The 26,378-nt window shown below is 36.4% G+C and overlaps 1 protein-coding gene across 1 annotated transcript in view; it reads right to left on the reverse strand.

Moving 5' to 3' along the window:
* Nucleotides 1-26,378, reverse strand: part of Ppme1 (protein phosphatase methylesterase 1) — a 124,792-nt gene that overhangs the window by 56,652 nt on the left and 41,762 nt on the right. The window contains exons 4-7 of the mRNA XM_023702056.1: nt 13,824-13,881; nt 13,430-13,481; nt 5,511-5,665; nt 3,961-4,051 (exon numbers count right to left, since the gene is read on the reverse strand). Coding sequence (XP_023557824.1) covers nt 3,961-4,051; nt 5,511-5,665; nt 13,430-13,481; nt 13,824-13,881 — 356 coding nt within the window. The remainder of the gene's footprint in view (nt 1-3,960; nt 4,052-5,510; nt 5,666-13,429; nt 13,482-13,823; nt 13,882-26,378) is intronic.

A 26,378-nucleotide genomic window follows, 5' to 3' on the forward strand; every position in this document is an offset into this window, starting at 1 on the left:
CTTTTTTTAATTCTTTATAAGTTCTAGATAGAAGTCCTTCTATCTAAGAGATAGTTGGCTAATTTTTTTCACAATCCATACATTTTCTTTTCACTCTGTTGGTGATTTCTTTTGATGTGCAAAAACTTTTTAATAAGATGAGATCACAGGAGTTGATTCTTTGAAGTACTTCCCATGCAGCTTGGTTTGTGGAAATCAGTGTGGAGAAACCTCAAAAACAACTAGGATTAGAGGTCCCTGATATTCCCTTTCTGGGTATCCCTGAAGAATTAAAAACATCAAACCACAGCAAAATATGTACACCAATGTTTATAGCAGCACAATCTGTAATAGCTAAATCTTGGAAACAACCCAAATGCCTATCAACCAAGCAATGGATAAAAAAAGATATATATTTTTTTTAATTTCCCAAGTATTCTTTATTCAGAAACTTCACAAATGCTTCTCTTTTCTCTCAAATGGTTTTACAACATATTTATGTTTATTTAGGAACCTGAAAGCTGGCTCATACAAGCATTTTGCATTAGCAGATTACTTCCTTAGAAGGGCATTTTATGTTTTGAATTTTGAGGCTATGGGAAGTGGGGCTCTGGCAACCTAGGTCTTCAACAGCCACACCATTGACTGATGATGCTTCTCTGGTTTACAGTGCAGTGACTAGGTACCATGTTTCATTATACAAAAATCTGTCTACATCTCAGATTCTACATCTGGTGAGATTCTTGGATTAGCTTCTTACTTCTGCTCTGTTGACAAACAAGACTGAAGTTTGCATAACTGATAAGCCCAGCATCTTCCATAGGTTTTCACTTCCAAGATTGTGGTACTTTTATACAAAGGAGTTCTACTCAGCTATAAAGGATAAGCTCAAGGATTTTATAGGTAAATGGATGCAACTTGAGACCAAACTCATAAGTGAAATAAATCAGACTCTGATGTGTCAACATTATATTGCCTCCCTGCTGTAAGAAACTGAAAGAGTAAGTAAGATCCAAAATCTATAATTGATATTGTGAAAGGGAAAGAAATTGCCCAAAAATAAACAATAACTAGGATAGGGGAAAGGAAAGATAGGGTGAAAATTTTTCTTTTCTTCCTAAAGCAGGCCACAAAGGGAACATACTCCTTTTATGTTACATAAACTTTTTAGTTTTAAAAATTCTTACAAATTAGGGGCTGGGAGTGTAGCTTAGTAGGAGAGTGCTTACCTAACATGGGCAAAGTCCTGGATTATATCCACATGTGCACACATACACACACACATGTGCACACACAACCCTCATGCAAATGTTAAGCCCTCCTCAGATGGTAACACTGTTTCTTACTATAATGATAGACAAAAGCAACCTGAACTATTTCCTCATCTTTCAGTCGTCAACAGACCCTACACATCTATCATACTTTCTAATCATACTCTCTAGCCTGGTTTATGGCTTGTTTAACTGTTTCACTGTTGTCATCTTTGATGCTGGGAATCACACCAAAGCCTCATAAATGCTAAGTAAAGCTAGGCATAGAGGCATATACCTGTAATCCTAGCACTTAGGAGGCTGAGGCAAGAGAATTACTGAGTTGAAGGTCAGCCTGGGTTACACAGTGCATACAAGGCCAGCCCAAATGACAGAGTAAGACCCTGTCTCAAACAAAACGCTAGGCAAGTACTCTACTATCTAGTCCTTAAAGAGATTCCCAATACTACATTTATTACTAGATACCATAATACCTTATTTCCCTGCTCTAAGCAGCAAAACTCTTCAAAAGAGCCATCCTGCTTTCCTATTTTTTTTTCTTTCCTTAACCTTTATCTCCAATTTATTATAGGTTTTTATTTTACTTTATTTTTTGGTACCAGGATCAAATTTGCCAGGCAGGTGCTCATGCTGCTAAGCTAGCACCCCTGTTATAAGGCTTTAATCTTCCATGTATTTCCTGAGATTTCTTTTGTTAAGGTTACATTTATCATGCCAAATGCAATGGCCATTCCTTCGTTCTTCATCTTGATCCCTCAGCTACATTTGACACAGACGCTCTCTCTTGTTTGTAAGTACTTGCTATGCTACAACCTCTTGGTTTTGCTACTTTTCACTTTTTTTTGTTGGCTCTTCCTCTTCTTCCCAAGCTCTAAATATTGTGGAATACTTCAAGGCTCAACTCTTGGATCTTTTTTCTATCAACATCAACTCTTTATGTTATTGCATTTGATCTTTCAGCTTTACATCTTATCTATGTGATAATTCTCCAGTTTATCTTGTAGCTCAACTTTTTCTAACTAGTATATTCAACTGCCTACTTAATATTTCCATTTTGATTTGTAATACACATTTTAGTTTCTCCAATCAAAACTGATTTCCCTACCCTTATCTGCTACCAAATTGACTTTGATCTCTACCCTTCTTCTAGTACCTAATAAGTCATCCTTGTGCTCCCTTTCTGCTCTCCTTTTTCTCTCAACATCCAATCCATAAACCAGTTGTCAGCTCTATTTTCAGAAGACATATCTAACTGTATTATTTCTTTTGTTGCCACCTAGTTTATGTTTACAATCGTTACAACCATCTCCTAACCAATTTCTCACTTCCTGTATTCCACCAATCCCCATTTCTTTCCCTCTTTTATTTTGGTGGATCCAAAATGCAAATCTATCTATCTATCTATCTATCTATCTATCTATGACTTCAAAGTCCCACTTCTTAATCACCTCCACCTACTGCTCTCATTAGGAAGACCAAGAGAGCAAAAGCAGTAATTTATTGGCCTTTTAACGATTTTCTTTCTATTAATCTATAATAGCCAAAATGGCCATGGTCATAAATCTGATCCAGAATATCCTGTATGGTGTACAAAACAAAATCATTATATAACTCTGAAACTCAAGCTCAGAACACAGAAAAAACCAGTGACTATCACAGAGTCAGGAACATTTTAATATTCAACAAACCTACAGCTGGCACTAAACTTCAGACAAGACCTACCTTGACCCCAAGCCTAAACTGATTACCCTTTTTCTATACCCTCTCTGCTTCCTTCATTGTATTGCATATATTTTCACTTGTCTGGATCTCTGGTTTTTTTAATTTTTAAACTTGAAACTGAACCTGGTTTATTTCCAAATCTTTAATCAGGTACATAATTAGGTACTAGAAAATAAGTTTACTAAATAAATGTTATGATAAAAAAGTAAATTTTAATTTTTTTTTATTTATTTATTTGAGAGAGAGAGAGAGAGAGAGAGAGAGAGAGAGAGAGAGAGAGAGAGAGAGAGGCCAGCTCAGCCCACCAGGGGGCAGGGCTGGCTGGCATGTGGTGCTGGGGGATTGAACCGCGGTCCCTGATGCTTTTGCTAAGCTTGTTCTAAGTAGGTGCTTTAGACCACTGAGCCATCTCTCCAGCCCAAAAAGGTAAATTTTAGATAACTAAATCAAGTCCAGAATAATTATGTCACTGGTTATTACCTGGGAAGCAGATAGGACACCTATCTGCTCAGTACATACTGAGCTAAGGTCAATGCTGTGGCTACCCAAGATAGAGCGCTCTTTGCTGCTTCTGAGGAAACAGGAATCCTGCATCATGATAGTGAACAGGGTGAGCAGAAGCAACCTTAGCAAACACAAATCTTCTGGCAAACCATATTCTAATATGAGATCCTCTGTCTCAGAAAAAAAAAATCCCTCAGATACATCTATCAGGGTAAAATTCTTAGTTCCCACTTGGAATCTCTGATTTAACTAACAGACATGCTCTTCTTGCTAGGGCAGTCATCAGTATGCTATATACAGTGTTAAAGTAGAAAAGAAATACAGTTTCTGCCTTTATGATACAAAAATGTCATTAAGACAGGTATTAGTGAAAACTAACATTATGAACATATCCTTCAAGGGAGATGTGGAAGACTTTAGGAGTAAACACTGAAATATAAGCTTAAAGGTCTCTAGCAATTTTCCTGAGAGATTTATGTGTTACCTCCATTCAATAGCATTCTCCAAAGACTTGAAGGTTTTAGGACGACCACGTAAGAAGTTCTGCATGCTATTCAGCGCATCCATTGCTGTACCTGGATGTTAAAAATTTTAACACAATATTTAATTTATTCCAAGACAACTTTATATGTTTGCCCCCAACAATAACAGAATTCAATGATAGTGGAGAATATTTTTCTCTTTAAAATGTTGAATTATAGAAAAGTTATAAGTATATTAAAATAATACAGTGAACCCCAATTGTACCTACTGCCCATTTTCAGTAGTCATTAACTCATGACCAGTAAAGCCATATTAATATGCTGAGCTATAAAAGGCTCAAGTCAACAACTTTTTTTTCTTTTCTTTTTTTTTTTTTTTTTTTTGACGGAACTGGGGACTGAACTCAGGCCCTTACACTTGCCAGGCAAGCATTTATTCCACTGAGCCATCTCCCTGGCCAAGTCAACAACTTCTCTCATTGCTAGTCTTATGGAAAATCCACTGCAATTATGGACTACTGGACTATATTGGAATATTTTGCTGAATTCAGGAACCTACAATATTTAAATGACAATGGAATACCCTTCCCTGACAAAACTAAACAAAAAAGGGGGATACAAATGAACAACCATTTTGTGTCTGTAGGTTCAAAATAGTTAGAACAGACACACAGCTGCATTCTCTTGGGTCACTGAATAGAGAGATTTGTTCTAATAGTGTATGTGGACAGGATATCATGTCTGCATCTTGAACAATGAATAACCACTAAAACAAGAATATGCAACGTATTAATTATTGAAACTGTGCTAGTAATCAGTTTTGAAACTGTTTCATTGCTATTCGTTTCTCAATAAAATTATTCAAAAAAAAAAAAAAAAAAACAACCTCATGAACAGCCTTATTTCATCTATGTGCCCATTCCACTAAGCACAATTAGAAACCATTTAAGAAAATTTCAAAGACTAACATAGATAGCTTCCACTATGGCCCTCGGTGATTTTTGCGTCCCAGTATTCATTCTCTGGTATAGTGTCCCCATAGTGAACAGGACTTATATAAGCAGCAGTGTGACTTTTCAAGCTGGGCTGTGAAATATTTAGCAGCTTGTCTTTAATGGTTAAATGAAACTATGAGATATATATATGATTAAAATATTATACACATCCATAAGAAAATATTAATGAAATATTTCTGATGATATGGAAAATGATATAATTTTAAAAAGATACAAAGATAATGATGTAATTTTAAAAAGATACAAAGATAAAGGTACATACTTCGAGACATATGAAACTGACAAAAAAAAATCAAAACAAGCTGGGCATGGTGGCGCACACCTGTAATCTCAACCCTCAGGAGGCTGAGGCAGGAGGATCGTTGTTAGTTTGAAAAAAGCCTGGGCTACAAAGTGGGCTCAAGGGCTAGCCTGAACTGTGTAGTGAGACCCTGTCTCAAAAAGATTATAAAAAAAATTAAAACAAGATTAATAATCTACTGTGGACGCCTCCTATAAGTCAATGATTCTGATTTGGTGGTACAAAGAAAACTTACCTTCTACAACATCAATCATGCACAGACCCAGGAGGTTTGGCACCAGGTTAGAGGCTGCTGCATGCACTGCAATAGCACCACCCATGCTATGTCCAATCAGCATAATTGGAGGAGGGAGATCTCCATACATGGCTTCTACCACATTGCCGATATCTCTGTAAAGAGAAGAAAGCTCGTAATAGACTCTAAGTCTCTCCTACACCCTTCTTTTGGTCTTGATTCTGGGAAATGGTAAAGGTCTAAAGAGTTACCTTACAAACAAACATACATATGTAACTATACCTCTTACTACGTTCCCTAGGATCTATACAGACAGTCACCCAACTACCTACCCTGCCAAATGGTAGCTCAAGGACAAAGAACTCAAATTTGCAGATTTCCTTTGTATAACACTTTCACCATTTAACACTTGCATTCATTCATTCTTTCCTGTCTTTTGAGATAAAGTCTCACTGTATGGTCCACGACAGTCCTGAACTCCAGCTTTTTGATAATAGTATGTGAGAAAATATTTAACAGCCCAGCATGGTCTCAAGCTTGAGGCAATTCTCCTGTCTTAGCCTCCCAAATGCTAGGACTATAGGTACATACCACAACACCCAGCTCCACACATTGAATGCAATTATATAAATATGTGTCTTTAATTCAACTCTGATCTTGAAGCTCTAGAAAAATAATTTACTCTTTTCATTAGTTTTCCCATCAATAAGTCAACAAAGTATCAAACATTTCTTTTACTACACAATCTTGAACTAATCTCTTAGACACCAAAAGTGTCTCACAGACACGTAACACCTACAAAATGAAGGTAAGCATCTCCCCTACTACTCTGCTCGAGGACTGACTGAGAAGTGAACGCAAACGTGCTCTGAAAAAGCGAAGCCCTATGTGGGCATCCACTATTACTTACAAATTCTCACATATAGTTGTTTGAACGATGACAGTTTATATATTTATATACAGTGCTCTATGAAATTAGAAAGATGTTCACAACTAATTTTTATTGGCTTTTGTTCTGTTCTTCAATTAGAGTGGATCTGTTTAGAAAAGTCAAATTTAAAGCTTTGAAAATGACAAATGAGGGGCTGGTGAGATGGCTCAGTGGTCTAAAGCACCTACTTAGAACAAACTTAGCAAAGCACAGGGACCGCGGTTCAATCCCCCAGCACCACATGCCAGCCAGCCCCGCCCCCTGGTGGGCTGAGCTGGCCACACACACACACACACACACACACATAATAAATAAAAAAAAAAAAGAAAATGACAAATGAAGAACTTCGAATTTTATTTGCAGATCCTATAGGAACAACAGATGGAATAAGAACAATAAAGATGTGTTTTTGGGACCATTAACTCTACTGCTTTCTTTTAAGAATGGGGAATAAGAGAGCTTTAAAAGACAGTTTTCTTTTGTTGAGTGTCACCACATATTGAAGTACTCCTATAACGTTAACTAAGTACAGCAAGTCAATATAGGAACACAAGACTTTGAGAGACGGTCTCCATTGTGTTCCTAATGACAAAGGCAAAACTGACTGATTTGAAGGAATTAATTTTTAAAATCTCATACAATTAAGCTAGTGAAAAATATAGCTGCAGCAGCAATACGCAATGTGAATGGAAGGCAGAGAGCCCACCAAATTTTGTAACTGAAAACAAATAATAGTTGTACATTCCTTTGGAGTTAAATTTAAGGCTAAGATGGAAAATGAAGCAGTTCAGGCAATCATCTAAAGAGATAAATGTAGTTAAGATAAAAAGTCCAAGTTTCTTTTACACTATTTCTGCTTCTATATTAAACTCAAAATTTTCTCTGGAACACAAATGATATGAAGGGAAGAAAAGAGAACCAATAATATTTATTCAGGGCTACTATGGTTTGAACATCTCACTCAAATTCATAATTAACAGTATTTGGAGATAGGACTTCTGGAAATGAGTGGGATTAATCCAATCATCAATTCATGGATTATCATGAGAGGTGACTTGTTAAAAAGAGAGTTCTCTGTGGTTCATTTGCTGTCTCACCACTGATGCTCTAACCATGAAGGGTTAAGATGCAAGAACATGGCCCTACCCAGATGCCAGCACTACACTCAACTGTTCAGCACAGTGAGCTAAACAAACTTCTGTTGTGTATGAATTACCCATTAATAGCACTCAGTTATGACAACAAAAATAAATGAGGACAAGTGACTATTATGTACTATGAGCTTTCTTGTAACATCATGTTATGGTTTGTATCTAGATGTCACCCTAAAGCCTCATGCAGTAATGGGGTAGAGGGCGGGTGTTTCAGAGGTGGCTGAATCGAGTCTGATTAATTCATAGTCTAATGCTAGGATTAAGGGTGTGAATGCTATACCCAGCTAAGGGTAGGTAGCCTGCTTAGAACATAAGGAACAGAAAGACACTTGTCTCTCTTGTTGCTTTTGCTATCTGCTACTGCCATGAACTTTCGACCCTCTGCCATGTGCCACCCTCCCTTGGAGCCAGACAATTATGGAATAAAGCCTCTATAAGCTATGAACTAAATAAACCTTATCCCTTTTAACTTTGGATGTCAGGTATTTTGTCTCGACAATGAGAAAGCTAATATATCATTTAATATAATTCTTCAACAGTCCTATCTGAAAGGGCTTTTATTACTACTTTATATATAATAAAACTGAGGATGTATTTATTAATGCCAAATCAATTTTATTGAGTCTATCTGCATTTCTACCAAGAAACAGCTTCAAAGTTCTGCTATCTCACTGAAATATACTTAAAGCAATTTTCCCTTGGCATTGGGCACTATGGACTCAAGGAAATGATATGAAGTCAAATCCATCAGGCCTTTATTCAGACTAATGGAAAATAACAGGAACAAAGATTAGGCAACAAGTGATCTTTGGAGTAAGTGACTCAAAGAAAGATTAATTTCTGAGAAATAAAAATAGGTGTTCCAAGGTTAATTCAATATACCTGTATAAAAATGATAGGATGGGAGCTGAGGGGAGGTTCAATTAGTCTAGAACCATGCTGAGTGATCTGGGGGACAAAAAAAACAAAAAACAAAAACAAGGTTTAAAACCAGTATGACTATATAATTTCCAGAATAATGATTGTAAGACACTAAGTTGGAGGGGGTCTATATTAGCTTTATGTAGGAAGGCAGACAAGGTCTGAAACAATTTATTATCACATCCATGCTTAAGAAAGGTATATTTACCCAGGTTAAAAACAGTTTGATCACTTAAAGTTAACATGACAGGTGGCACATGCTTATAATCCAAACACTCTTGGAGGCTTAGGTGGAAGGACTATAAATTTGAGCTCAGCATGAATAATTTAGCAAGATCCTGTTTAAAAAACTGGTGATATAGGGCCAGTCAAATAGCTCAGTGGATTAAAGTAGGCAAAGGGGCTGGGGGTTCGATTCCTGGACCTGCCTTGTTGGCCCTGGCCCCAGGGCACACTAAAATGGTAATCAAGACTAGGCATGGTGGCGTGAGCTTGTAATCACAGCTCTTGGGAGGCTGTAAACAGGCAGATCACTACGAGTCTGATCCAGTAGTGAGACCCTAAATACCCTATACACCCTTCCCTAAAATATAAAAAATAAAATAAAAATGAAAATAAAAAACTGGAGATATAGCCTGGGTTCAATCTTCAGTACCACCCCCCACCACCACACACACACACACATCAATAGTTCTCAAATATTAGTCATGGAACTGTTTGCATCAGATGGTTACACAGAGCTTCATCAAAATATAAATGCATAAAACCCACTGCTAAAAATTAGCAATAATTCTGCAGCTATGGGTTAGGGCCAAATCATTTACATTATAAGTAATTTCTCAGGTGATTCTGATAAGTGAACAAGTTTGTAAACTACTATACAGTATATGCTATATTTACCCTTTACTTTAAGGCCCAGGGTATAATTCGCTTAATACTCTGTCCTCATCTTTCTGTTTACACTGGACAAAGAAAGTAGACAAGATAATTAACATACTCTTATGGCCTCTTGGATTCAAATACTTTTCAGGGATAGGTCCATGAGAGATAGCTAGATTCTATCCAACTCCATCAACAAAAAAGACTTTTCAAAAACCTGTACACTAATGCACTATATCAACAGAACCAAAAACAAAACCACATGATCATCTCAACTGATGCAGAAGACTTTTGACAAAGTCCAACACGCATTCATGATCAAAGCCCTACAGGAAATTGGAATAGATGGTCTCTACATCAATCTGATAAAAGCCATCTATGACAATCCATCAACATAATCCTAAATGGGGGAAATCTGAAATCTTTTACTCATAAATTAGGTACAAGACAAGGACATCCTCTACCACCACTCCTACTCAATATAGTTCTGAAATCATTAGCTAGAGCCATTAGACAAGAGAGAGAAATAAAAGGAAGAAAAATAGATAAAGAAGAAGTTAAACTACTATTATTTGCAGATGACATGATACTCTACTTAGAAGACACAAAAGCCTCCACCAAGAAACTCCTAGAATTAATAAACAATTTCGGTAGCACAGCAGGTTACAAAGTCAATACCCAAAAGTCAATAGCATTCCTCTACACAGAGGATAAACACAGTGAGAGAGAATACACCCTACACAATAACATCCAAAAAAAAAAAAAAAAAAAAAAAAAAAGAAATACCTAGGAATTAATCTGAGGGAGTAAAAGATCTATACAATGAAAATTACAGTACTCTGAAAAAAGAGATCGAAGAGGATTTTACAAAATGGAAAGATATTCCTTGCTCCTGAATAGGAAGAATCAACACTGTGAAAATGGCCATACTTCCAAAATTGTTAATACAGATTTAATACAATCCCTATCAAAATACCACAAACATACCTGACAGATCTAGAGAAAACATTGGTAAAATTTATTTGGAACCAGAAAAGACCTAGAATAGCAAAGGCAATATTGGGCAACAAAGGCAAGGAAGGAGGCATTACAATCCCTGATTTGAAACTATACAACAAAGCTACTATGATAAAATCAGCACGGTGCTGGCAAAGAAAGACCTAAGGATAAATGGAACAGATTAAAAGACGCAGATACAAATACAAACACATTCAGCCATCTTATATTTGACAAAAGGGCCAAATATGTTCACTGGAAGAAAGATAGCTTCTTTAACAAATGGTGATGGAAAAACTGGTTCTCTACGTGCTAAAAACCAAAACTAATCAGGCTCTATAGGCATGCACTAAATTAAAGTCAAAATAAATTAAAGAGGGCTAGAGAGATAGCTCAGTGGTCTAAAGTACCTGCTTAGGCAAGCTTAGGCAAGCATGCAGGGACCTCAGTTCGATCCCCAGCACCACATGCCATGCCAACCCCGCCCCCAGGGTGGGCTAAGCTGACCATTAAAAATAAATATATAAATAAATAAATTAAAGATCTAAACATTAAAACAGAAACACTAAAACTCCTGGAAGAGAAAGTAGGTGGAAATCTTGAAGATATAGGGACAGACACACAGTTCATGAACAAAAATCAAACTGCATGGGAAATACTTGAAAGAATCAATAACTGGGACCTCCTCTTACTGAGAAGTTTCTGCATGTCAAAAGAAATCATCAAAACAGAGAAAACACAAACCACAAATTTGAAAAAAATCTTACCAATAATTGCATAGACAAAGGTGTTCTATCTAGAATATATAAAGAACTAAAACAAAATCAGGGCCCCAAACTTTAAAGACTCAATCCAAAAGTGGGCATCTGAGATGAATACACACTTCTCAGAGGAAGAAATACAAGAGGCAAATAAATACATGAAAAAATGCTCCACATCACTAGCCACTCAAAAATTGCAAATTAAAACAACATTGAAATACCATATCATGGGCTGGGGAGATGGCTCAGTAGAATAAGCACTTCCCTGGCAAGCACAAGGGCCTGAGTTCAATCCCCGGTTCCACCAAAAAAAAAAAAAAGAAAAAAGAAATACCATATCACCCCAGAAAGAATGACTATAATAAAGAATCAACCAACAACAAATGTTGGAGAGGCTGCAGGGGAAAAAGGAACCCTTCTCCACTGCTGGTGGAAATGAGATTGTACAACCACTAAACCTCTCAAAAAAGTAGGACTAGAAATCCCATTCAATTCAAATTCCCCTTCTGGATATTTTCCTAAAACAACTGAAAATATCATACCATAGTGATATATGTGAACCCATGTTTATAGCAACACAATTTGTCATAGCCAAATCTTGGAAGCAACCAAAATGGCCATCACCCAAAGAATGGATGAAAAAGATGTGGTATTTTTCTACAATGGAGTATTACTCAGCTATAAAGAAAGACAAATTCAAAGCCTTCAGAGGTAAGTGGATGCAAGTAGGGGCTGTACTCATAAGTTAAATAAATCAGACCCACATGTGTAAATATCATATAGTCTCCCTAATATAAGAACCCAAAAGAAGAAATAAAACCTGAAAGGTATAACAGATGCAGTAAAACAGAAAGATATGGAACATAAGGATTAAACAATGAAGAGGAGAGAAAGGAGAAAAGATAGAAAAAAAGGCAAGGGGATAAAACCTGCAAGTATACAAACAAGATGGCTGAGGTGATTGTACTAAAAATTTCCATCAATTTTTTGAGAACTGCAGTTAACGTACAGAATTTGCACCTGGACTAACTCTGTATGATGATATCTGTAATCTAAGCAATTACATCGAGGACAGAAATGTGTAATACAAAACCCATGGTTGAATACTTCTCATCTTGGTCTTCTCAATGTCTAATGTTTGTTTCTAATGTCATATCAATTATTACTATACTGTCTTCAAATTTCATAATAAAGTAAAAAAAGAAAAATGAGAGACAAAGAAATTTAAAGTTTCTTGAAAGCAAGCAGTAATATGCAATCATATGTCCAATCCTTTTTTTTTTTTTTTGGTGGAACCGGGGATTGAGCTCAGGCCCTTGCACTTGCCAGGGAAGTGCTTATTCCACTGAGCCATCTCCCTGGGGCCCCAAAAATCAGTGTTTGATGCATCTAATTTTTTTTTTTTTTGCAGAACCAGGTATTGAACTCAGGCTCGTGTGCTTGCCAGGGAAACACAATCTACTGAGCCATCTCCCCAGCCCCCATATGTCCAATCTTACATAAATATATCTGTTAATCTGAGCAACAGATTTGACAATAAAACAGATAAGATATCAATCATTGTTAATTAGCTATTTCTTTTTTTTTCTTTGTATTTTAGGGAAGGATCTACAAGATGTTCAGGGTCTCACTACTAGATCAGATCCATAGTGATCCACCTGTTTACAACTTCTAAGAGCTGGGATTACAGGTGCACACCACCACACCCAGTCTCAAATGCCATCTAAGCACACCCTGGGGGTGGGGCCGGCATGGCAGGACTGGGGATTGAATCCCTGGCCCCTGCACCTGTTTGCAGGCACTTTAATCCACTGAGCTATTTGGACAGCCCTTGGCTATTTCTTGTTTTGAAAATCTATAATATATGTATTGTTGTATGTTACCCCATTTATCTTTGTTTTTGATTTTTGTTCTTACTTTTCACAATGAAATAAAATTAATTTTTTTGCCTGTACACAGGGCCAGGCAGATGGCTCAGTAGAATAAGTGCTTCCCTGGCAAGCACAAGGGCCTGAGTTCAATCCCCGGTTCTGAAAAAAAACGCCTCTACAAACTAAACTTGAACAATTTTTGAAGTATTTTATGTGATGACGTACTAATAAAGGTACAGGCTTTTTTCAAGATTAAATTATAAGAATAGACTAAAAGTAGAAAAGACAAAATCAAAACACAATTTTGTGCCAATCATCATCCAAAAAAATCTCACAAAGTTGAATCATAAAGTCATACCATTATAATGGTGATAAGAGGCAAAATGTATAAGCAATATCTACTTACTTTGCCATTGTTTCTGCAGACAGATCTTCAAAATTCTTGACTTTTGTTTCACCTAAAAAGAAAACATTTCTAAAGTAAAACCTCAAAGGATAGGAACCATAAGAGCAAGAATATTCCTTCAAAATCTCACTTGTGGATAATGAAATGTGTACTTCGTAATTTTACATGATTGATTTATCAAGAATTTTCCACATTAGAGACAAATCTTACCATTAGCCTCTCTAAACAGATAATTACAATAGCCTATTTGGAAGGTAAGACTTCTCCCCAAAATGTCCAAGTGGAGTACACCAGGTTATTTTTTATGGCCACTCTAAAATTTATATTTAAGTTTATTTAAAGGAGCTTGGTGACCATGATACGGAACCAGCAGGTAATTAAGAACTTCACTCACCATGACCTCGTAGATCCAGAGCCACAATCCTACACTGAACTCTACTAATGATTGCTGCCTAGGAGGAAAAGAAAAAGTAGTAAGGTACACATCAGGCAACAAATTTTGCCCAGTCACAAATGCTTTGTTAAGTGACCTGCCACCAGAGCTCAAGGAACTAAAGAAAACTTCCCATTTGTAAGAAAATAAAAGAGCAATGATTCTTTATTTGGAATATACTGTAGCTCCGTCATAACTTTAAAATATGTTTTTTTATATCTAAATCTCGCTTTAACCCTTTATTCTTCCAAGGTTTTCCTGAAACACAGAATTAAGTACCTTCAGGTAAAAAAATGACTGTCTGAGTTGTGAATGAAAACCTATTGTATTCATCAATATTTCTTAGACATCTTCCTTACTCTAAAGAATTCCCTAGCTAAGGACTATGAGTCAGTTTATATCTTGGCTCAGGCCATCACACAAACATAAGATTCTCAATTGTAGTTTAAAATTATGTAGAAAAATCGAGTCTGGTTTTACTTATATTACTCCAACCAAAGAATTTATTTATTTATTTATTTATTTATTTAATTTATTTATTTATTTTTGTATTTTAGTACAGGGTCTACAGGATCTCACTACACAGATCTGACTTATAGTGTTTCTCCTGTTTTCAGTCTCCCAAGTGCTGGGATTAAAGGCGTGCACCACTACGCCTAGTCTCATTCACAGCTCAGCATGCCCCAGGGCGGGGCCAGCACAGCACACTGGAAATCAAACCCCAGTGGCTGAGCCTGCCTAAGCAGGCATTTCAGTCCACTGAGCCATCTGGCCAATCCCAAACAATATACTTAAAGACAACAATGGTCTGAAATTCTAATAAGCTGTTTGTTCCCAAAAGCTATTTGTTGATTTGCAGGATTTAATGTATTATGTAAAACCCTAAATGCCAAAGAGAAATTCATATATTAATATAAAGTAAAACAATAACGATAGCATCAAATTTGCTTGGCCACCAACAAAATAGAACTAGGTTTATAAGGCACATTTTTAAGCTAGAACTTGGTTTATAAAATAAAAGATACATTTGACATAATTGTCAATTCCAATTTTTAGCTTGAAATGATTTATAATCATATATGACTTTCAGAGAACACTGACAAGAATATTCAAATAGTGTTTAATTCACTTAATAAGTCTTTCCAAATTATACCTAGAAGGCTGGAGAGATAGCTCAGCAGACTAAGAGCCTGCTTAGGCAAGCAAAGGGATCCCCAGCACCACATGCTACACTGGCCCCACCCCCAGCATCACTAAGCTGGCCATTCTGAGCATAGTAGTGAATGCCTATAATCCCAGCACTGGGGAGGCTAAAAACAGGAAGATCATTATGAGACCAAGCTGCATAGTGAGACCCTGTACCAAATACATTAAAAAAATAAATTAAATAAATAAAAATAAAAATAAATTTTATGTTGAAATCCAGCACCAACTGAGTAAAGGGGTTACACAAGTAAAAAACAAAGAAACAAAAAAATCTGACCTGCCCTTATTCTCATGTTTAAATTCTAACATGACAGAGAAAGAAAAAGAAAAAAAAAAAAAAAAAAAAAAAAAAAAAAAAAGCCTAAAGGAGCTATAAGAAATACCAGTGTCTAGGCATTAACTCACTAGAAATTCTCATTTAATTCTCTTAATAAGGGGAAAAGCCAAGGTTATCTATATATTTGAGAATTTTCCAAGTGAGTTTATTTTATTTATTGATACCAGGAGTCGAACTCAGGTCCTTGCGCTTGCCAGGCAAGCACTGTACCACTTTGTACATCCCCAGTTCCTATATGCTGTTTTTGGTACCAGGACCTCCAGGTGATTTTAATGTATAGAAAGCATGAGGCAAAACTGGAAAAAAGATCCAGGTGGTGGGTCAACAACACAGCTCAGCAGTCTAAGCGCCTGCTTGGCAAGCCCAAGGACCCAGGTTGTGGTGGTGCACACCTGTAATCCCAGTGCTGGGGAGGCTGAAAACAGAAGGATCACTAAGAGTCTGAGCTGCATCGTGAGACCCTGTACCACATACACAAAAATTAAAAAAAAAAAAAAATCCAGGTGACAATAACATGCCTACTTGATATTATCTTACCTAATTATCTCAGATAATCTCAAATTATCTCCCTGAGCAGTAGGCTGAGAAATTATTATTTCAATTTCTGTAACTGACCAAACAGGTTCTAAAGAGTTTATCAAATACTGGTGATGTGGAACAAAAAGTATTCTCATAAAAAATAATATCCTCAATCTTACCGATTTTATAACTGAAATGTGGTACTATTTTATATTTCCTCTTCTGTGAAATAATATTTTATAACTCTTGCCCATTTTTCTACTGAATTGGCTTTTCTTACTGCTTGTTTTTCCTTTCTCAAAATGATTAAAATATTAACCCTTTGCTTGTATTGCATACACTTAAAATATTTTTTCCTAATTAACAAAGGGTTTGGTTTGTCAAAGTCAAGTTAATCCATCTTCCCTGTATGGCTTTTATTCCTTTTGGCTAAGTTTAAGGCTTGCTCCCAAATATATGAATATTCATCTACTTTATTTTTAACATTTAACCATTTTACTGTATTTACAAAAGTGTAAATAAGGACCCAAGAAAATGTTCAAAGGGCCAGCCAGATAGCTCAGCAGACTAGAGTGCCTGCTTAGGCAGAGCACAGGGACCAGGGCTCAATCCCTAGCATCACAAGCCATGCAGGCCCCGCTGAGACAGTGATTGAGACTGGGCGTGGTGGTGCACACCTATAATCCCAGCGTTTAGGAGGTCGAAAACAGGAAAATCACTATGAATCCAATCTATGTAGACCCTGTACTAAATACACAAAATTAAAAATAAAAAAAGTTCAAATGGGGAGGAGAACATGGTAGAAGGGTGAGGTAAAAAGGGAAAAGGAGAGAGAGAGAGAGAGAGAGAGAGAGAGAAAAGAAGGAAAACGGAAACAAAGCTTCATAAATGGGTGAAGGACGACGCATCAAAAGGAGGGTAGGGGAATGGAGGAAAAAAAGAAACAAGTTATACCATGTACAGGTACAAATTTCCTACCATGAATGTGATCATTACAGACACCTAAAATGTACCAATAAGGGCCTGAAAGGGGAAGTCACAAGTCACACTGAGTGAAAAAGTACCCAGGGTTTTCTTCCATTACAAACAAAATGAGTATTCTCCATGCTGCTACAGCTTCCTCATGGATGTTTCCTAAAAGGCCTTTTCCATACACACTTTCACTGTTACTGCTTCCTGTCCTCATTCTGGGATCAGAAATCCTGTGTGCTCAGCCATCTAAGTCACGTGGGCTCCACTGTGCAAAGTGGATGCTGCTGTCAAACGGTCTGAGGAAATTATGTGTACAAGCCACTTAAAGGGCCCCACAGAAGGACTTTCTGATAAAGAATAAAGATTTGTGAATAAACTTTATACAGTTTAATCCAAGGGTATAGGGCCTGCTTAGCAGAGGCCAGAACTATCGTAGAATCTATTCACAACAGGAAGGTTAGCGAAGGTGCTTCTTCAGAGAATATTAGTCCACCACCAAGAACAAAAGCCACTGAATAATGGAAAGCCACTAACATTTCAAGTGGGAATTAACCAAGGCAGTTCTGGGTGAAGTGACAGTATCCCATGGTGGTGAACCAGGTGATCTGAACCAACCCTTCTGCTAAAAACAACTTCAGACGGTGTTTGAAGTACAGAAATTTTATGGAGAATGAATTAAAAACTTGTAAAAATGGAAAAAATAAATGAAATGTACCAATAAAATGATTAAAAAATAAAATTGTTATGTAATCTGGGCTTTTTTTCTCCCAAGACCATACTGAGTGATAAAGAGTTTTAGAATATGTTTTGGTATCTCTGTTCATTTATTTACCAATTGCGCTACCAGGGATCAAAGTCAGGATCTTGTGATTGTTAGGCAGGCGCTTATGCCACAATCTCCCCAGCCCTTTGTATCTCTTTTAAAAATGGTCTTGGTTATCACTAGGCATTTACTCAATCAGTTTGTTGATTAAGTCTCATGAAAAATCTTGCTGGGATCATAACTAAGCCAGACTGGTGTAGAAATATGACTTTTCAAATTATGTTCTAATTACTGCAAAATTTTGTTTTCTTCATCAATGTTCTATGCTTAAAGCACAGGGTTTTCCTGCAGGAGCCAGGGCTCGATCCCTGGCCCTCCATGTTGTGTCATGCCAGGCACCAGCCTATGCCTGTGATCGCAGCTCTAGGGAGTCTGAAGATGAAAACAGGAGGATCGCTAAGAGTCTGAGTTGTACAGTGAGACCCTGTACCACATACATTAAAAAAAAAAAAAAAAAAAAAGAGATGAGGGGATTTCCCAAGTCATTTGTGTTTTTGTTGTTTTAATCATTTTCCTATATTTACAAAGTGCTCATATTTAGGAAAAAATAATTTTATTTAAAAGTTGACTTTATAATGATTTCCTTGGATTTTCTAAGGAGACAATATATGTAATAACTGCTTGAGCTCTTTCCTTTTTAGATTTTTTTCTCTTTATTTTTATTTTTATTTTATTTTATTTTTTAAAATTTTTTGGCAGAGCTGGGGATTGAACTCAGCCCCTTGCACTTGCCAGGCATGCATTTATTCAACTGAGCTATCTCCCCACCCCCTTTTCCTCTTTTTAAGACAGGGTTTTACTATGCATTGCAGGCTGGGCTTGAGCTCACCTTGTAGCCCAGGCTGGCCTTGAACTTGCAGTGATCCTCCTACCTCTGTCTCCCAAGTGCTGGGGTTACAAGTGTGAACCACCATGCCCTGCCCATATCTTTATTTTATTTACTTTTTTGGTACCTACAATCAAACTCAAGACCTTGTGCTTGCCAGGCAGGCACTGTGCCACTGAGCTGTGCCACCATCCCCAGCTCTCAGCTCAGATCTTTTAGAACTCATTGTTTTCTTGTTATTTGGTTAGAATCTACAGTATAGTATTGAAAACAGCATCCTTGCCTGCTCAGTCCTCAGCATTGAAAAAAAAAAAAAAAAAAAAGGAGGAACATGTCTAATATTTTACCACTAAGTACATTTACTCATGTGATTTCTTATGTAAACTTTATAAAATTCAGGAAAATTTTCATCTATTCCTAGTTACAAAGGGTTTTTCTCTTTCTTTTTAATTTTTAGTTTTAAAGAATACAGAATAGAGACAAAAAAGAAAACCAGCATTAGAAACAATACAGTATTTCACTAAACAAAGTAATAGGAATTCAATAATGGTTGCTGTATTACATGATGCTATTTTCAAGTTAGCTGTTCAGATTACCAGATATAAACACATAAGATTCATTTAAAGAAGAAAAAACAAAACAAAATAACAAAGAAGTTATAAGAAATTCAAAAGAGGAAGAAAAAAAATCAGAGTAAAAAAAATTTTAAGCATTAAATGGTCCTTTCAAAAGACCAGCAGAAATTAACAATACAATTATTCAAACTAGTCTCCAGATATACCTAAACATATCTTTCCCTTCTTTCATTTGTCCTTTTGTTCATCCCAGTTTTTCCTTCCCACTGAACAATTTCTTTCCTTTTCATAGTATTAAATCTTGAAAACACCACAAATGCCCATAAACTGAGGAATGGATTTTAAAAAATTGGTATTTTTACACAACAGAGGATTATTTAGCTATAAAAAAAGATAAATTCAAGGCTTTTATAGATAAATGAATGCAGCTAGAGTCTATATTGGTAATTGAAATAAATCACATTCAATGTGTAAACATCATATTATCTCACTAGTGTGAGAACCTGAAAGCGTTATGAAAATCTTAAAGGTACAACAAAAAGTTTTCAAGATGGTTGCTACTATAGGTAATCAAATGATTTATGTGCCAATTAGGTGAGAGGAAAATTATACTGGTAGATCATTATATGCTGAGCCAGTCTTAAATTCCTGTAATAAAACCTACTTGATCACAGTTATATTATTATTTTACTACACTAATAAATTTAATCTGCAGAAATTTTATTTAGTATTATTTATCTCTTTTATAAAAGAGATTGGCTTAATTTTCCCAGCACAGTCACTTTCTGGTTTATGCTATCAGACTAATAACTACCTTCAAAGTAAGTTGACTAGTTTAAAATAGTACCAGCTGAAGTAGGTTTTTTTGTTTTTTTTGTTTTTTTTTTTTTTAGTAGAGAATTTAATATTTTTCATTCTTGAAAGAGGTTAACACTCTACATCAAATACTAGAAGTGAGAGAAGGACTCCTTCCTGCAATGGATCGAAAAGATTCATATATCCTATGGACTGATACATCCCACAGAACTATCCTTTAGACTTGTTAGAGAAGTAAGATTATCTCCACGACAAAAGAAAAGGGACCCAAAGAAGTTCATGACCACCAAACCATCACATATTCTCAAGGGTATCTGTGGTGGATTGCCAATGGTGCTCAACTTGCTATACGCAGCTAACTGAACCAGCGTGGTGCTGGTTGTGGGAGGCCCACCTGAGAATGATTGCCAACAGTGTAAGAGGCAGAACTGGAGAAACTGTTAAAGAGACTGTTAGGGAAGCTGTCTGAAGAAGGTGTTGGAGCTGTTAGAAGCTGCCGGTTCTCTTGGGCTATTCAGCTGAGTGACTTTGCCATGCTGGATTTTCTTGTCAAGAGGAAGAGCTTGGGACCTTGTTGTTGCTGAGATGGCTATAGTTCACTTTGCGGGTGTCTCCCTGGTTCTGAAGATGACTATGGTACTTTTCAGAGGAGTTCTGGTTCTTACTTTGAGTACCGCTTCCTGGTTCCAGTTCAGATCCCTCCAGCTGCGAGCACAGCTTCTTCATCCTGCTGGCATAGACTTTCTAGCTTCTACCTCAGACCTTTGGACCTTCCCAGTGCAAATCTCTGAAATGGGCCTGCATAAGACACTGTCATGGGCTCTAGTTGGACTCGTGAGAGGCACTGTTATGAGCTCCAGGTTTTCAGCTGGACTCATGCAGAATACGAGGATCCAGGCCCTCAGCTGGAGTCTTTGGACTTTAGTGTGTAGACAGACTTCCTTCATTCTTTGTATATGATTCCTTGGGTGATTCAATATAAAGTAATCTTATAAAATGTGTACTGTATTGTTCCCCTTCCAAAAGCCCCAAACTATGATAATATCCTAGAAAGACACAATGAAATGAACAATGACAAAACATATGATAAAATGAATACACTAAGTAGGGTGAGCAGTTGAGTAAAAAGCAAAGAAAGTGAACCTGTAACAGGAAAATAATGCACTATCAGGAATAAGTCAGAACTTTTCAGTAAAACAACTGTCAGTGTGAGTGGTCTTTATTCTCCAAAAGATACAGACTGACAAAATGGATTAAGAAACAAAGGGAAGGGAAGAAAGGGGGATAAAAAAAAAAGATGTGTTGTGTACAAGTACCAACTCTACACAAGGAACATAAACATGTATTGTAAACATAAACATGTACAAAAAGGGGAGGATCAAGAGATAGATGAATGGTGATGGAAGAAAGGCAAACGGGATGAAGAAAAGGAATTAAACTGTATTATATATCTTTATCAATTCCCCACAAGGAATGTAAACAGTAGGCACACCACAAATATACTGAAAAAAAATCCAATGATAAAGTGTATACAAGAAACACATTTAACAGAAAAATAAATTCACAGACTAAATCAAAGCGTAAAAAACAATATTCCATTTAATGCGAACCTGAAAACAAGCAGGAGTAGCTACTATATTTTTAGACAAAGTGGACCTCAAAGCAAAGATGATCAGAAAGGGCAAAAGGGTCACTATATGTTGGTTAAAGGAATGATTCAGCAAGAAAATATGTCAACTATTAACATATATGCACCACATAATTGCACACCCAACTTCATAAAACAAGTACTACTGGACATAAAAAATATAAACATCAACACAATTTTAGTGGGTGACCTCAATACTCTGCTATCACAAATAGGTTAAATGGACCAAAAAATCAACAAAGAAATATGAGTTGAACCAAATTGTCCAGCAAATAGATTCAATAGATGTCTACAGAACATTCTACCCAACAACTACAGAATATACAGCATATGGAACTTTCTCCAAAATGAACATTCTGTGTCATAGTTTAACTGTTGTGTCAACTTGAGTAAGAAATGCCTAACAGGTTTAGCTTAGTTCAGGGTGTGACTGAATAGATTTAGTGAGGATGGAATATCCACCATGGATATGAGTGGCACCAACCAACAAGCTTGTAACTTGAATGGAAAAAAAAGGAGAAGGAGGAAGGCTTGATTCTATTTCTTCTGGAGCTCCACTTTTTGTCTTTTGGGCATCTCTCTTAGCTTACAATGCAGACTCTTTAGCCTTGCAGTGCAAACTCTTCAGTCTTCCAGGGCAGACCCTTCAGCCTTCACAGATCCCCAAGGCTTCATGTGTTGAATGAAATTCAATCTCTATTGTAAGGTATTCAGAGGTAAAAACATAATCCTACTATGGTATTAAAAGATAAGTCCTTTGTAAATGATTAGAATTAGATCTAACCAGTCAGGTGTGGTGATGCATGTATGAAATCCCAGCATTCAGCAGACTGAGGCAGGAGGACTACTATGATTTTGAGGTCAGCCTGAGCTACATAGTGAGTTCAAGGCCAATCTGAACTACACAGTGAGACCTTGTCTCAAAACAAAATTACACACAATCTTTAGGGGAGACCACTCACGATTAAATTCTGGTGGTTTTTTTTTTTTTTTTTTTTTTTTTTTGTGGAACTCAGGACCTTGCACTTGCCAGGGAAGCGAGCGCTTATTCCACTGAGCCATCTCCCCAGTCCCTCTGGTGGCTTTTAATGAAGGACCACACACACACACACACACACACACACTCCCTGTCTCATGATATGTGATAGCCCTATTCTATCTCAGAAATCTGTAGCAAGAAGGCTAACAACAAATATGGTCCCACTACCTTCCATTCCCAGAACTTAGTCAAAAATAGATCTCTTTTGTAACTAAGTCTGTTGTACAGTGGACTCTCAAGTTATCACCAGCCTATAACTTGACACTAGAATTTTAGGTTCAACTTTTGAATCAAAATCATGATCTACAACCAAATTGCCTATGGCTATAAACAAAGACTCACAGTGCCAGAAAAGCATATGTACGCATCAGTCTGAGCCCTGATGCATGTGTTTATAGATATGATTTCAGTTTGTGCTTTATATACTCACTAGAATTATGATCAAATGACTCCATAAAAGCTAGAAAAGGGCCGGGGAGACGGCTCAGTGGAGTAAGTGTTTCCCTGGCAAGCGCAAGGGCCTGAGTTCAATCCCCGGTTCCGAAAAAAAAAAAAAAAGCTAAGGAAGGAAGAGAATATAAAGAAAGCAATCACAAACAGAAAAGAACAAAGTTAAAGAAAAGACAGATAATCTTAGACTAGTTTTTAGTTGTGAACATGTTGACTTCTAGTAAGCCAGAAGCAGGTCCTAGTGGGCTACAGAGTTTCCCAAGAAAGAAAAGGATACTGGAACCAGATTCATGATGCACTCATGGAAGGGGACTCTCCTTCCAAATAATATACATCTTCCATTTCATCCTCCCTCACTGCAAGCCAAAGATGTCAACCTGACCAGTGATTACAGTATAAATTGTTATTTTTGGTAAACTAGGCACATTTTATAACTTTCTGCTGAGTATATTAGGAAAAATACTGGTGTTTTGGTAAAACCTGCAAATTATACAACCCCTTTTTATTAAGAAAAGGTTGCTTAAGGGGTGCTTTGGGAAACTCAGAACTCATTATGGGTATTTCCATTATTTCTTATGGGAAAGATAATCTTGACTTACAACCAACCATCATATATAAGTGGATGCAATTTGAAGATATACTCATAAGTGAAATAAACCAGACCTACATATATAAATATTGTAGTCTCCCTAGTGTAAGAACTCAAAAGAAAAAATAAAATTGAAGGGTACATAAAGGCTGGTTCAGATACAACCAACCTTTGCAAATGAACTGAGTTTGTAAGTCAAGGGTCTACTGTATTGCATTACTGCCAACAAGAATGGACTAACAAACATCTCAATGATTTTTATTTTGGTTATTTGTTGAACTACTTTGGCTACAATGGGTAGATAAACCCTGAAAGGCATAACACAGAAAGAAACTGAACATAAGGATTAAACAACAAAGATGAAAGAAAGGAAAAAAGGGAAGAAAATCATGCAAGTATATATACAGAACAGCTGAGATGATTGTAGTAATACTTTACATCAGTTTTTTTTTTTTTTTTTTTTTTTTTTTTCTTTTCTTTTGCAGAACCAGGGATTAAACTCAGGCCCTTGAGATTGCGTGGGAAGCGCTTCTTCTACTAAGCCATCTCCCCAGCCCCTAGTTTTTTTGAAAATAGCAGTTAATGTTTAGAATTTTCACCTTAGCTAATTCTGTATGCTGATCTAAGCAACTCTGTATGCTGATCTAAGAAACTCTGTATGCTGATCTGCTATCTAAGCAACCACAATGAGGACAGCAATGTGTAATACAAAACCCATGATCGAATACCCTTATCTTGGTCTTCTAAATGTGCATAATTTTTAATGTCTTATCAATTATTATTATATTGTCTTTAAAATAATTTTTTAAAGTAAAATAGGCAAAATATTGTTTTATTGACAGCAGGCATTAATATTCAATTATTGGTCCAATCTTACATAATTATATCTGTTAATCTGAGCAACAGACTTGACAATAAAAATAGATAATACAATAACTATTGTTATTAACTATTCCTGTTTTGAAAATCTGTACCATAAATATTGTTGTATGTTGCCCTTTCTGTAATTGTTTCTGATACTTGTTTTTGCTTTTGGTTTTACTCTTCAAAATAAAATAAAATTTTCCCAAAAGAACTGAAAACATAGCATAGTGATATATGTGCACTATGTTTATAGATGCACAATTTGTGATAGCCAAATCTTGGAAAACAACCCGTCACCTGAGGAATGGATGAAAAAGATGTGGTGTTTTTATACAATGGAGTATTACTTAGCTATCTCGAAGGCTTCATATATAAGTGGATGCAATTTGAAGATATACTCATAAGGGAAATAAACCAGACCTACATGTGTAAGTACTATATAATCTCCCTAGTGTAAGAACTCAAAAGAAGAAATAAAATTGAAGGGTATAACACAATTAAATGGAAAGCAAGAACTTAAGGATTAAACAATGAAAAGACAGCAAGGAGAAAAGTTAGGAAACGTGGCAGGGGCAAAACCATACATTTATATAAACAAGATGATTAAGACAATGGTCCTAAGAATCTCCATCAGGTTTTTGAAACTAGCAGTTAATTGGTAGGATTCTTACCCTGACTAACTGTATATACTGATACCTATGAACTAAGCAACTGCACCAAGGATAGCAATGTGTAAAACTAGGGCCATGCTTGGAATGCCTGTCATTCTGGTCTTCTAAATGCATATTCCTTCTAATGTCATATCAATTACTGTTATACTCTCTCTCAAATAAATGTTTGTTTTAAAACAAGGTAATAAAAGAAAACAAGGGACAAGAAAAATGTCATAGGATTGTACTGCTACAACGTTGTATATGGTTAGATTTCTAAATTTTTGTGTAAAAATGTATAATTGTTCTTTCAAATTCTATACGGATTTAAAGTTTAGAATATCAACAACTGTTGGAAAATACCTCTTCCATGTTATGTGTAAGGCATTTGATATTCAGACAGTGATGCTAAACTCAGCGATCTGCTCCTTCCCATTTTCTGTCCTTCAGCCCCCCAGGGTAATAATATCATTAAGTTTGTCTTCTGTAGGGTTAACAACTTAAGTATGCAGACAAAAGAGAGAAAAGGAAGGGCTACAAGGATAGCCAATATTTTGGTGCTAGCCCTTCAAGGTCTGTGAGGACTCAGAACATATGAGAACCTGTACTGTAACATCCTCTAACTCAGTGGTGTCCCAAATTTTCTGTTCAAGGGGATTATGGGGCCACAGAGGAAAGTGATTCATGATGTATAGTGAGCCTAAGGAGAGTCACCTAGAGAGAAAATATTCATTCTCTCAGGCTTTCACCGACAGTAAACTGGTCAAGCAATGGCTGTGACTCATCCAGATGGTTGACACTAACAAAAGATCTACAAGGTACTATCTATGATTTCAGGGTAAATCCTGGGGGATTTGACTGATCTTGTCAAATACAAAAGTTACATTTTTAGTTATATAAGTCTTGCTTTAACTAGGTCTTAACCATCCAACAGAAAAGTATAACCATGGTGTATAAAAAGTAATGCCATATTAATAACCTGACCTGTAAAAGGCTAAAGTCAATGACTTCTGACACTGCCAATTCTGCAGATAACCCACTACTATTATGGACTATTGGACTATATTGGGTTATTTTGCTCAATTCAAACACCTACAATATTTGAGTGGCAATGGAGCACCCATCTCTGACAAAACAAAACAAAAAAGGAGGATATAAATGAAGAAACAGTTTGTAGTGAAAAAAAAAATATATATATATAT

This window comes from Octodon degus, unplaced genomic scaffold, assembly GCF_000260255.1.
Source record: "Octodon degus isolate 3935 unplaced genomic scaffold, OctDeg1.0 scaffold00146, whole genome shotgun sequence".
In the NCBI taxonomy this organism is placed as follows: Eukaryota; Metazoa; Chordata; class Mammalia; order Rodentia; family Octodontidae; genus Octodon; species Octodon degus.